At 48.3% G+C, this 12,932-nt stretch overlaps 1 protein-coding gene across 2 annotated transcripts; it reads left to right on the top strand.

The window, feature by feature from the left end:
- Nucleotides 1-3,085: 3,085 nt before the first annotated feature.
- Nucleotides 3,086-12,847, top strand: LAX1 (lymphocyte transmembrane adaptor 1). 2 transcript variants are annotated; one of them, XM_035010262.1, is made up of 6 exons: nucleotides 3,086-3,873; nucleotides 4,092-4,273; nucleotides 7,306-7,418; nucleotides 7,871-7,981; nucleotides 8,551-8,636; nucleotides 10,375-12,847. In XM_035010262.1, the coding sequence occupies exons 2-6, from the start codon at nucleotides 4,185-4,187 to the stop codon at nucleotides 11,167-11,169; spliced, it is 1,194 nt and encodes a 397-aa protein (XP_034866153.1). In that variant the 5' UTR covers nucleotides 3,086-3,873; nucleotides 4,092-4,184; the 3' UTR covers nucleotides 11,170-12,847. The 2 variants fall into 2 exon arrangements, with proteins under 2 accessions (XP_034866153.1, XP_034866154.1); XM_035010263.1 differs by lacking the exon at nucleotides 7,306-7,418 and having other exon boundaries at nucleotides 3,860-3,873.
- Nucleotides 12,848-12,932: the final 85 nt, after the last annotated feature.

The following is a 12,932-nucleotide window of genomic DNA, read 5'->3' as shown; positions in this document are numbered from 1 at the left end:
TTTTTGTCCTAACCCTGCTCTCTCTCAACTTTAACTTAAAAGGAAAGTATTTGCGGCCTTTGTTCTCAGTTTCAGGCTTGCCTGGACTGGAGAAGGCCTCCAGCCCAGAAGCAAGCGAACAAGGAGGGTGGAGGATTGTCACCTGGCTAGGGTTGACTCAGCCCCCAAACCTTCAGGAACCAAGCCTGGCCAGAGTTGGCTTTCACACAGGGCAACTTTGGCATGTTTGGGCCCAGAGCTACAAAAGCCACTGTTCACCCCTTCCTGGGGCAAAGGCAACCCAACAGAGGAGCCAGGTTGCCCTTCGTACAAGGGGCAGCGAGGGCTGTGCAAGGCTTGTCTCTTCCCTTCGCGGCTGAGTACACAGCAGGAAACAATACTAGACACCCATTTCTTTCTCAGTAGCTCATCCTGTCACACACTCAGGTCATAAATTCACAGCAGCAATAAGCTCCTAAGAGAACTTCTCAGAAGGTCCACTTAATTCTGGTGGTCAGGCACTGGCCAGATGCCAGAGAGGCAATAAATAGATATTTTTTTTTTATTTGAGAGAGAGAGCACAGAGGGAGAGGGAGAGGGAGAAACAGACTCCCCAGTGAGTGGAGAGCCCAACGCGGGACCCAATCGCAGGACCCCGAGATCATGACCCAAGTGGAAGGCAGACGCCTAACTGACTGAGCCACCCAGGCGCCCATAGAGATGCAATAAATAAAACAAAGTCCCTGCCCCGAAGGGGGTTCAAAGGCTACCTGAGGAGACAGGTGTTTAAACAACTAATCCCAGCAATTGAGAGGTATCATGCCTGGTGCCATGGGGACCCAGAAGAACAAAAAACCCAGTTCCAGAAGGGGAGGTCTTCACAGAGGTGGTGACACAATTTATTTTTTAATCACAATTTTATTTTTTTATAAAAATGACACCTAATCTGGGCGCCTGGGTGGCTCAGTTGGTTAAGCGACTGCCTTCGGCTCAGGTCATGATCCTGGAGTCCCGGGATCGAGTCCCGCATCGGGCTCCCTGCTCAGCAGGGAGTCTGCTTCTCCCTCTCCCGCTCCCCCCTCTTGTGCTCTCTGTCTCTCATTCTCTCTCTCTCAAATAAATAAATAAAATCTTTAAAAAAAAATGACACCTAATCTTTATAATAACTTAAGCAATAGAAGTCCAAAGAAGAAAGTAACAAAATACCTCAAGCCCCACAACCCGGAAATAACCAGTATAAGCTCTTCAAATGGGTTTTTTTGGAATTTTACGAGAGAGAGAGAGAGAAACTGCCATCACAGTGAAGGAACCAGTGCAAAGGCCCAGAGCATGGAAGTGATGAGCCGGGTTTAAACATGGGGTGCAGAGTGCTGGCAAGGGGGTGCCGGCTGAGGCTCAGCATGGTATGCAGGCCAGGCCCACTGCGTGTGCAAAAAGCCAGGATGCCTAGTGCCGAGCAGTGGGAGACTTCCCGTAAATCCACACTTAAGGAATAAGGTGATACATGGCAGGAAGGCAGGCTGAGCATCAAGAGAAGAAGAGGGAAAGGCAGGGGGCAGTCCATTAAGTATAAAGAATTGAGCCCAATGCATAATAGGATAATCACATAATAACAGCCCCCACTTAATGAGCTTGCATATGCCAAGTCCTCCGCTGAGCATTTTTCATTGTCAGCCCAATTAATTTTCACAACAGCATTACCTAAGTTGTAGTATTGCTATTTTACACCCAAGGAAACACCCAAAAAGATTAGAGGACCTGGGCAAGATAACCCAAGCAGTCATTTAGGATCTGAACTTGTGTGGATGCTCTTAACACAGTGCTTCTGTCTTTCCAGAGGATTCTGAAAGGTTTTTAGTATTAACAGCACTGAGTTAGGGCAGAGCCCCTTCTCTTCAAGGGGTTTACTGACTTGGATGCATAAGTTCCATCGGTTTAAAACCAATCTTGATACTTTTTTTTTTTTAAAGTAGGCTCAATGCCAGACTCGAACTCATGACCCTGAGATCAAGACCTGAGCCGATATCAAGAGTCAGATGTGCAACCAACTGAGCCACCCAGGCGCCCCCAATCTTACTACTTTAGGATCACATGTTACATTCAACCCTGAAATCATTAAAAGTGGTTAAAGGGAAACACCAGAGCAGTCAGGTATAAAGCATATGCCCTATTTCCCAGGAATGAGTAGTTTTCTTCCATTATCATGATGAATAACTTCACACACCAATTTTGGGTTTGTTGGTTTGATGGGCCGTCACAAGCCCGCGAGGGAAAGGAGAGCAGGTGGCAGGGCTCAGCCCCATCTGGAAACCTGGAGCTCACCCTGCAGAGCCTCCTCTCAGAAGGCAGTTTCCCTCAAGTGTGAGGGGAGGAGGGAGGAGGGAGACCGGAGGGAAGATTGATTAGTCTGACTCAAGCACTCTGGGTAGATAAGAGAAGCAAGGTCTTAAGATGATCACGCAGAAGAATTTCTTCTAAAAAAAAAAAAATGTTTTTTTAAAGTAGCAGTCAGGGTTCTAAGGTTTGGTTCTATTGGCCCTTCTCTTTGTACCACCTTCCAAGTTCCCAGTTCACACACAGCCTTCTGCTGGAACCAGTGGCTCAGGACAGGCGTGAGGAGCCTTGCTCTCTCGCCCACTAGTCCCGGCCGCTGGGGCCATGGAGCGAGGGATCTTCTTCTCCTGAGGAGTCCTAGTTCTACTCAGACCCATTCCGAAGGACAAGCGGGCAGAGACCCAGGTTCCAGCTCTCGAACCGGCTGCCTCCGAACCACCTCTGCTTCCTGCCAGGTAAGGCCACGTGGAGGGAGGGCAGCAAGGGCTTGGAAGGCAGAGCTCTGGGGAGAGCCAGCCAGAAGTCACCTGCAGCAGTAGCCTGGGGGCCCTGTGAGAGCCTGGACGTGCAGGGCAGGGGTGGGCAGCCCCCGGAAGCCAGGGGTCTTGGTGTCCACCGGGAAGAGATGGGAGAGAGGCATGGTGCTGAGGCCCTGGCTGTCTTCCGTGCCGGCCCCCTGGGAGTCCGTTTCCTTGTGGAAAGCCAGGTCAGAGGCCCTTCACAGCCTCATAAAAGTCTTAGTGACCCCTTCTCTTTGGACGCTGCCAAGATGCAAAGAGCTTCGGGAGATGGGTAAGGGAAAGAGAAGGGAGCTAGAAACAAATTTTGAACAACTGTCTAAGTTTGGGACACTTGGGGTATACACGGGCAATGAGGTATCCAGCCTCCGAGACAGGTGCACACTAAGCAGGACTGGGATGGATCTCCAGAAGAGTCCTGCAGAGACAGCCAGCAGCCAGGGGCCAAGAAGGGCAGGGCTTCAGGAAGGAATGGCCTCCAGGGCCCCCGCTGACCCAGCATCGGCTCCATTCTGAGCGTCATACCCAGAGATTCTCAAAATGTGAAACATAGACCAGCTTTGTCAAAATCACCCGGGAAGTGTCAGTGAAAACAGCCTGCCCCCTGTCTCAGAAACCCAGAGAAACAATCACGAACCCCCCACCACCTTGCCCCATCTTGAGTCCCACTCCCTACAGACCACGGCGCTCCGGCCAACCCCGGGAACAGGGGGTGCAGACATGTTTTCTTCTCCCTTATGATAGCTGAGCAGCATTTCCTGTGCCCCATGCTTCATTAGCACATTGGTGGTGTCGTTTCCTGTGACGACTCTCTGTTTCCATTCTGGCAAATGTTTGCTCTCTTCTGTCTGCTTTGGGGGTTGGGGGAGGATGAGCTTCTCACAGAGTCTCTCTCGAGCCTCTTGGCAGTTTCCCCCTCTCTACCCCTCACCCTTCCACCAGAAGGCTGAGAGCATAGCGTCTCCCTGAACCACCTCTCTTGGGGAGCACCGCACCCGGCTGAGGTCTTGCCTCCCGCGGTGGACACTGTAGCCACATCCAGGTAGAACGAAACCTGTTGTCATTTTTGTGTCTGGGGCCACGCAGCCTGACATTTCAGGGGGAGAGGCCAGGTAGATGCAAGGTTGGGGGGAAAGAAAGTTCTAGAAAGATTGAAAACGAAGACAAGGAGGGTTTCTATCAGTCTTATCTACTTAAAGTGGTTGCGATGGTATGTAAAACAACCAATTTTGCCTTTTCTCCTGGGGGATGGCAACTTAGGAAGAGCCAGGAGAAGTGGCAACATGTGTTAGCTGTTGATAATTAAGAGAAGGCTTAGGAGGAGCAGCTGGAGCCAGAGAGGTTGCCGTGACAATGGATTCGATCACCCCGGCCCTTTCAGAAATCAGAGGGAGGACCTCGGATGCCAGGACTCTGTGGGTAACTTCCAGCAGCCTGGACAGGTGAGTGACTCGGGGTGGTGAGTTCCACCCTCCCCTGATTTAGACAGACAGCCCTGGCTGACCCCAGGGGCTTCTACCCCAACAGCACTCCCAGCCCTCACAACCATGCTCAGGTCCACTAAGACCACCAAATTCTAGGCTTAGAGAAGCTTGCTCAGGACTGCTGGGAGGAAAGGAATAGGTACTGAAGAGAAATGGGAGTTGCAGGGGGAGAGGGACAGCCGTGTTAACACAGGATTTCCTTAGACCTCGCTGCCTGGCCTGGTTAGATTTCTCACCTCCCAGAGGCCCCAATCACTGTCCTCAATCTTTCCGGTCTCAGGTCCCCACAACCACTCTCCCCCCACAAAAAAAAAAAAAAAAAAAAAAAAAACTAGGTCCCACCATGATGGAAACAAAAGGCCTGTTTTTTTTCAACGATGTGTTTCCAGGTTCTAAAAACTTTCCATGAGTGGAAAATGTAATCATAGATGTGATAAAGATATGTCTTTAGGATACAAAATCTCACAGAACTAATCGCGGCTATAAATTTTACTGCTAAAACCTTCAGGGTCATACTAACAAAAAGAAAAAGTCCAACAGCAGTGGAAGCTTCAGCAACAGTTGTAAGTTTGAATCTCAGCGCTAAGAGTGGAACTCAGCGATAATAAATTTAAAATCACTGTCATTTAGGGAAATAAATGTGATTACCATAACAAACAAATATATGTCCCTGCAGGTGGACAGGGGCATTGATGGGGAATGAATTCATAAAGCTATCAAAACCCTGAAGTCCCCCCAAAATATCTACTTCGGTGCTCATTCATGTTTATTAATTCACTCATTCATTCAGATAATTCATCCTGCCCTTGCTAAGTGCCAGGCACTGTTCCAGGCACCAGATAAACAGGATAGACAAGCCCATGGCTTCCTGGAGCTTACAGTCAAGTGGGAAAGTCAGTTATGAACAGATAAACAAATGAAGTATAACATAATGTCAATCAGTCTTAAATGTATGAAGAAAAACCAGAACAGAGTTAAGGGGCCTGAGAGTAATAGACCTGTCTGAGCAGGTGACATTTCCGAAGACTCCTGAGGGAAATGAGGGACTGAGACACCTGGGAGAGGGAGCTGCAGGTCAGAGGCAGGACTGCTGTGCATGGACAGGGACCGGCCAGGAGTCCTGGCTGTTGAAGTCAGAAGGAAAGTGGTGGGAAATGAGGTCAGATGGTAGGCAGAGGGGTACCTGGGTGGCTCAGGCAGTTAAGCATCTGGCTTTTGATTTCAGCTCAGGTCATGACCAGGGTTGTGGGATCAAGCCCCGCGTCGGTTCTGCGCTCAGCATGGGCTCTGCTCGGGATTCTCTCTCTCTCTCCTTCTCCCCTGTGCTCTCTCTCCTTCTGCCCTGTGCTCTCTCTCTCTCTCAAATAAATAAATTAATCTTTTTAAAAAAGAGAGAAAGAGAAGAAGAAGAAAGTAGACAGAGGCCAGAACATAAGGTGCCATGACATCCTCACTGGGTAGGAACTGTGGCTGTTATCCCGAGTGTGATCAAAGTCATGTGGGTCACAAGAAGAGAGGAGACTTGATCTGGTTTACTGTTAAGAGGATCATGCTGGCTCCGATGTGAAGATAGGATGTTGGGGTCAAGAGTGGAAAGCAAGGCAACCATTAAGGATGTTAGTGCAAGGGCGCCTGGCTGGCTCAGTTGGTTAAGCAACTGCCTTCAGCTCAGGTCATGATCCTGGAGTCCCGGGATCGAGTCCCACATCGGGCTCCTTGCTCAGCAGGGAGTCTGCTTCTCCTTCTGACCCTCCCCCTCTCATGTGCTCTCTCTCTCTCATTCTCTCTCTCAAATAAATAAATAAAATCTTAAAAAAAAAAAAAAAAAAAGGATGTTAGTGCAAATGTCTGTGTGGCTTGGGGCGGGGGGAGGGTGGCAGTGGAGGAGTGAGGGGTGATTGGGTTTGGGAAAGATGCCCAGGGTTGAGCAGACAGGATCTGCTGGTTGACTGGAAGTGAGGTGTGAAAGAAAAGGAGCAGTCAAGGATGGTTCCAAGATTTCTGACTGAACCACTAGGTGATGGGAGACACCAGAGGAGAAGCAGGCTTCTGGGAGAAGAAGAGCCATTCTATTTCAGACCTACTCGGTTTGAGATGTCCATTGGGCAGCCTAGCGGAAATGTCCAGTATAAAATGTCCAGTATAAACAAGCCTAGGACTCAGGAGGACAAAAATCTTCCCTGGTAGTTGATCTGGTTTCTAATATATTTAGGTCCACTAATGATTCCTGCTGTAGCCTCCATTGGCTACTTCTTATTACAGTAGGCAAAGCACAGCAGTAACACCAGCCCTGTCAGGGAGTCACAAGCAGCAGGAACTCAGCCTTGCATTTGCATCGGTTACATTCCACACAACTGCAAGTGTTGCTTGGAGACCAGCTTCACAAGTCCGTACATGGGGGTTGCTCAAACGCCCGCAAGCCAGACTCTGTCACAGAGGAGCTCCCTCACTGTATGGCGAGTAACCCCTCCTTCCACGCAAGACAGGACGCCCAGGAGCAGTACATGATTGATGCTCGAGTAGGGAGTACGGGATGAGGGCAGATGAACCCGATTTTGCAAGTTTGGAGGACAGGGTGGTGCGGCAGGAAGAGCATGGTCTTTGGGCCCCAATAGACCTAGACTCAAATTCCATCTTTGCTCCTTCCTACCTGTGTGATCTTTGATATATTACTCTGCCTTTCTTGGTCTAAATCTTGGGTTTCTGGCCACAAGGAGAGATGAGACTGTTGTAAAGATGAAATGAGTTTCACACACACACAAACCCTTGGCATCCAGTAGGTATTCAAAAGGGACAGCGCCCTTCTCCTGTGTCCAGTTCCCCTCTGTCCACAAAGAAGACCCTCTCTCTAGCCAAGAGCCCACCCACCTCAGCTTTCCTTCACCTGGCTCCCATTCCAAGTCCTCGGGCTCCAATTCCTGCAGGAAGCCTCTCCTCTCACCTCCTCAGCCTCCTACAGCCTGGGGCATGGCACTTGTTTTTCCTCACAGAGAGAAGGACCAGAACAGCGCCATCTTTTCTGGGTTTGCAGGATTCCTTGCCATCCTCCTGACCACTATGATTTTCTACAGCCTGTGGAACTGGAATAAATGGAAGAAGCACCGTGAGTCCCTTGATTGTCCCAGGTTGAGACACTCGAGCATCAGTCATGTAGCCTGGCATTCAAAGCCCAGTTTATTCTCCAGGGATAAACTGTTGCACTGGGGAATCCTCTGTTCTTCCCTGACACACTGGTCATTGTCTCGCTCGAGGGTCTCAGCTGTGGTTCCAAAAGGCTCAGTGCTGATTGGAGTTCCATTTTGAAAATCATCGCCCTGGGACATATTCATGCCCACACCGCCCCCCCCACCACACACACACACCCCATTTCTTCCTCCTGCTTCTGTGTACCAAGTCTTCTAGTTCAAAGGGAATTGGGTAAGTGTGAAAATGTATTTTTTATGATACACAGTGAGGGTGGGAAATATTTTCAGGGACTATCTCATCCCCAAGGGCCCCCACATTCCGTAACAGTGGCCCCTGCCGTGATTCCCCATTTCTCTCATTACCTTGCAGGACAAGTTCCTCACTTCCGAGTTACCGTCATGCCCTTACTCTCTCTGTCTCGACCCAGACAAGGAACCAAAAATATTTATGACTCCTTGCCCCAGAGGCAAGAAGACCTGGGTAGGTTTTTCTTTCTAATCCAGGGAGCACAGATATCACCAAACTTCTGCACCCAGAATGTACCTCTCACCACCCAGAGGCAGCTTTCTTTAAACACTCAGACTTTTCTGCCCTTCAGGGAGCATGGAGGAGGATGAGCTAGACAGAAGCAGGATGTAACTCCACTGGGGGCCTAGAGAGCTCTAAAAAGGGAGCTCGGGGTTGTCTACAAAGGGGGGGTGGTTTTATCTTGGTATGAAGTTAGCAAAAGACGGATGGGTGTGTCTAGGGACGGGGGAGACATACAGAAGGAGAACATGGCCTCGAGCATTACAGGTGGTGAAGGTTTGCCCCAGGAGCAACCAACCCTGTGTGCTAGTTAGTGTCCTCCAGTCCTTGCTAGAAACCGAGGACAGTTCCAGGCCTCAGAGCACATCATTCCCCCTAGCTCTGACCCTCTCGCCAAAGAACATCAGCCCCAAACACCAGACACCGCACAAACCCACTTCACCACACCGCGGGGACTGTTTAGGCTGAAGCGTTCACAGGACTGGCCTACTAGCTCCAGGACTTGTTCTCTGTTCTCTTAGGGAGACGTCAGTCGAGGAGTAACCGTATTTTCAGCACCGAGAGCCTCCTCTCCAGAAATTCTGATAGACCTCCTTCGGAGCCTGTGGTAAGTGAAGGGACAAGCCCCTTGGGAGAAACGACATGTCTCTGGCAGAACTGAAGTAAACAAGTTCAGGTCGCAGATCTCGTTTCCTGGCAAACAGCATGTCCCCTGGCAGTTGCCCTGTGGCCCTATTAATAAGTTGGGAAGACTAGCCTCAGGACCTCCCTACTGCCCAGGGAGAAAAATTGAGAAAGGTAGGAACAATTGTTCAGGATTTGGGGCAAGGCACCAGGGCACATGTATTCAAGGACATGATGTTAGAACTGAAATGGATTGTTTTAACAAAGACAGGTAACAGCTTATCCGAATATTGTCCCCTTCCAAGTAATCACCTCAGGAGGGTATACAAATATTCCAACAATGCTGTTGGTGCTCAAAGCACCCTTAAAACCCTGCTTGGGGAATTCCTTCTGGGGCCTGTGGCAAACTGTTTCAGTTATCTTCAACAGGTATATTTGTAAGTCATTGAGGACTGTCCCTGGTGTAGAAAGTGTTTGATCAAACGGGGGATATTTTTCGGAGGTTACCGGGGGAGTGTTATGGTGAATAACAATGACCCTATGTGTCTTATGATCTGGCTCTGAAGGCAGCCCCAGGGAGGGGTCCCACAACGCTGTGCGGCAGAGACCACAGAGACAGTAAAGGGAGGACTTGGAAGCGCAGGGGGCTCATCTCCATAGATAAGTTCTCATTTGCTCCTCAAAGAATCAGTCGCTTCAGTTTGTGGTCATTTCAAGAAAACACAGTCCTAGCATTGCTGCTGAGCCTGTTGCTTCCCAGCCTCTCATCACCCAGAGCTTTGAGTTCAGGAACCCTGCGGCCACCTCCTAGTCCTGCTCCCACCTGTCCCACGCTTGGGCTCTGCTCTCACCTCCGGGACTTCGTGGCGGAGCAAGTCCGCACAGCTGGTAACATGCAGGGAAGAGGGAATTTCACTGCCAAAGTGAGTTCCAGCGCTTTGTCCCAACCCCATATGAGGCCACAACATGTTTGGCTTGGACTCTGTAGTGCATGAAGAACATTTGGAACCAGTGGCCAACATCTAAAAATCAAAAAGATTTCACATTAAAGTGCAGATGTCCAGCTTTTCGTGAAAAGTCAGAAGTTCTGGAAACAGCAGACTGGCAGCCCCGAATGGCCATATTGGGCTGAGTCTGTATGTCAGCTGCCCCTTTAATAATAAGGGCAAGCATGTGTCCGTGTTTTCGATGCGCCAGCAACTAGTCCAAACACTTTACACATAGTCATACACTTGCTCCTCACAGAAACCACATTATGTAGATATTTTGATCGTCCCCGTCTTAGATGCTAGGGAAGTAAGGCACGAAGAGATTCGGTAACTTGCCCAAACTCCGCACAGGGTGGCGAGGCTGGGATTTGCACCCTGAGTCGCTACTTTTGGCCACTGTGCTATATCGCCCCTCAATGGGCTCTGAGGCAGCAGGCTCGCTCCAGTTTATAATATTCCCCCCCCACCAGAGACTCCCCATTGAACAGCCACCCACTGTGGCCAAAAACCAATAGCAATTGATCACCACATTTACACTGTTGCCTTCCTTAAGCTTAGCCACTTTGCTCATACCTGCCTAGGATCTAGGGCTTTGCATTTGGAGACCCCCGACTTAGAGATTTTCTCCAAGGTGAAGGAGCGATCAGATAGTGGTACTGGGTGGGGAAGTAGAAAGGCTTCGCCTGTATTTCTGCTTCCGTCCTGTCACCGGCTTTCTCTTCTTGCTTATAGCCCTCCCAAGCAGCCAATGCCCTCTGGCTGCACAGAGACCATAATCCTGCCAACAGCTATGCAGTGGGCATCTATGACAATGCCACGGGGCTCCAGATGTGTGGGGACCTCACTCCCTCAGCAAACTATGTCAATGTCAAAGCAGCCCGAGACTGCCTGAGCATTTCTTCAGAGGATTCGAGAGATTACATCAATGTCCCCATAGCAGAGGAGATTGCTGAGTCTCTAGCTTCTACCAACAGCTCCCCTGCGAACCTCTTTGCCCTCCCAGATGCCCAGGAGCTGGAGTTTACTGAGGAAAAAGACAAGGGCTGTGGGAATGCCAGTGACCGCACCTGTTTTTGGTCTCCAAGATCTGAGAGCGATGATCCACTCAGCGATGAGGATGGTTCTTCTGAGACCTCAAATGACTATGTCAATATGGCAGGGTTGAATCTGGAGACCCTCCAGGGGAAGCAGCCCCAGATGGCTTTCCAGTGCTACAGAGATTATGAAAATGTCCCATCAGCACCTACCATTGGAAACCAACAGCAGGTGGAGGAAGAAGTGACCTCCTCAAACACAGACCATGTGGAAGGCTGGACGGATGGTCCAGGTACCCACATCCAATTTGTCATGCAGTCAGGGACGTTCCTGGCTCTAGGGGAACATGTGACCTGTCAGCCATCTGCACAGAGTGAGACTAGTCAGATAAAACATGGAGAAGAAATGTCAAATGACATTTCTAGCGACTATGAGAATGTGCCAGCTGCCAAGTCAGGAGACAGGGACTCCAAGCAGGGGCCAGACACATAGCTCCTTCCTGATGAATTGGGACCCAGGCATCCAGTTGGAGAGCTCTGTGGAGTAGTCTATTCTGCCGGATCCATGGCCACTATAGGGTCTGATGAAGACCACTGACCATCCTTGTATTTCAGTGGGTTCGTTCAAGTAGACTACAAAGAGGCTGAGATACACAGAAGTTAAGGAACTCACAAAAGCCAACTTCTGAGAAAGCCAGAAAGGAATTCTTCTCAAGCATGGTGCTGTTCTCTCTCATACCAACCTAAGAATGTTTGCTGAAACTGCCTTATAGGACGGTTGGTAGATTAAAAATTCGATAGTTCTTTCGTGCACAGTGGAAACATGGGGAGTCTAAAATCATTACCTTTGTGAATACCAGCAGGATGCAAAGCGAGAATACGGATTAGTTTGTAATCCAGGCAGAGGCCAAAAAGAAGAAAGAAGTCGGAGTTGGGGTGGTGCAGCAGTTTCCAGTTGAAAAAGAGTGTGGACAACCAAATGCTGGAGAAGATGTGGGACAGCAGAACGGTCATTCATTGCAAAGCACAATATCCACTTTGGAAAAGTGTTTGGCAGTTTCTTATGAACATACATTTACTATACAGCCCAGCCATTCCACTCCCGGGTGTTTATCCAAGAGAATTGAAAACTTGAGTTCATACAAAAGCCCATATATGCTATTTATAGCAGCTTTATTCACAATTGCCAAAACTAGAAATAACCCAGATGTCCTTCAACAGATAAATGGACAAACAAACTGTGGTATGTCCATGTAATAAGGTTATCTACACTCAGCAGTAAAAAGGAATGAGCTATTGGTTTGTGCAACAACCTAGACAAATCTTAAAAGCACTTTGCTAAGTGATAGAAGCTAGACCTAAAAATCTACATATTGTATGATTCCATTTATATGACCTTCTGGAAAAGACAAAACTATAGGGATGGAAAACAGATCAGTGGTTGCCAGGTTTAAGGAAAGGAAGTTTATACAAAGGAATTTTTAGGTTAATGGGGCTCCTCTGTATTGGTATTGTGGTGGTGGATACAGGACTTTGAATTTGTCAAAACACAAAAAACTATATAGCACAACCAGTGACTTTTATTGTATGTAAATTTTTTAAATTAACCATGCTGTCAGGGGAAGCCAGGATGGAATGCAGATTAAGACAAATAAACCTAACTATATTATAGATATATGATATAGCCTCACTGAAGGGGTGAGGGGAAAAGGAGCTGGCCTAATTAACTTTAGAAAACAATGTTTTCACTGAAGACTATAAGAAAGACAAAAACTACATAAACACTGTACTCTAGTTGGTAAATTCGTATCTCAGAGGAATATAGGTTAGCAATTCTGAAAGTACTTTAAATGTAGCTTGAACAAATAAGTCAATGTAGATAAGGATGGACAGGTTTCTCATTATCAGAAAGGCTACAATGAATTCTGTGGTGCTGGATTCGATTTGGAGGTATAGTTTGAACTCTTGTTTATTTAAATATATATATGAATAGATACACAAATAAATAGATACACAAATAAATATAGATATGTGTATACATAGGCTAGCAGACATATATTTCTTAGCTCTGTCCGCTAGAGGGTCTAGAAGAATTGACACCCTAGAAGCAATGAACACACTTAGCACCCAGGTCTTGGTTTCTAAATATCATTCTCAGTTCTAGGGCTGGGTAGGGAAAACACAGGAGGGGGCGCTTGACCATCTTGTAGATTTAAAAAAAAAGAAAGAAAGAAAGAAAGGAAAGAAAGAAAAGAA

Source organism: Mirounga leonina, unplaced genomic scaffold (assembly GCF_011800145.1).
Source record: "Mirounga leonina isolate KUSES-001 unplaced genomic scaffold, KU_Mleo_1.0 Mir_154, whole genome shotgun sequence".
NCBI lineage: Eukaryota > Metazoa > Chordata > Mammalia > Carnivora > Phocidae > Mirounga > Mirounga leonina.
This window is presented reverse-complemented; position numbering and strand designations above follow the sequence as displayed.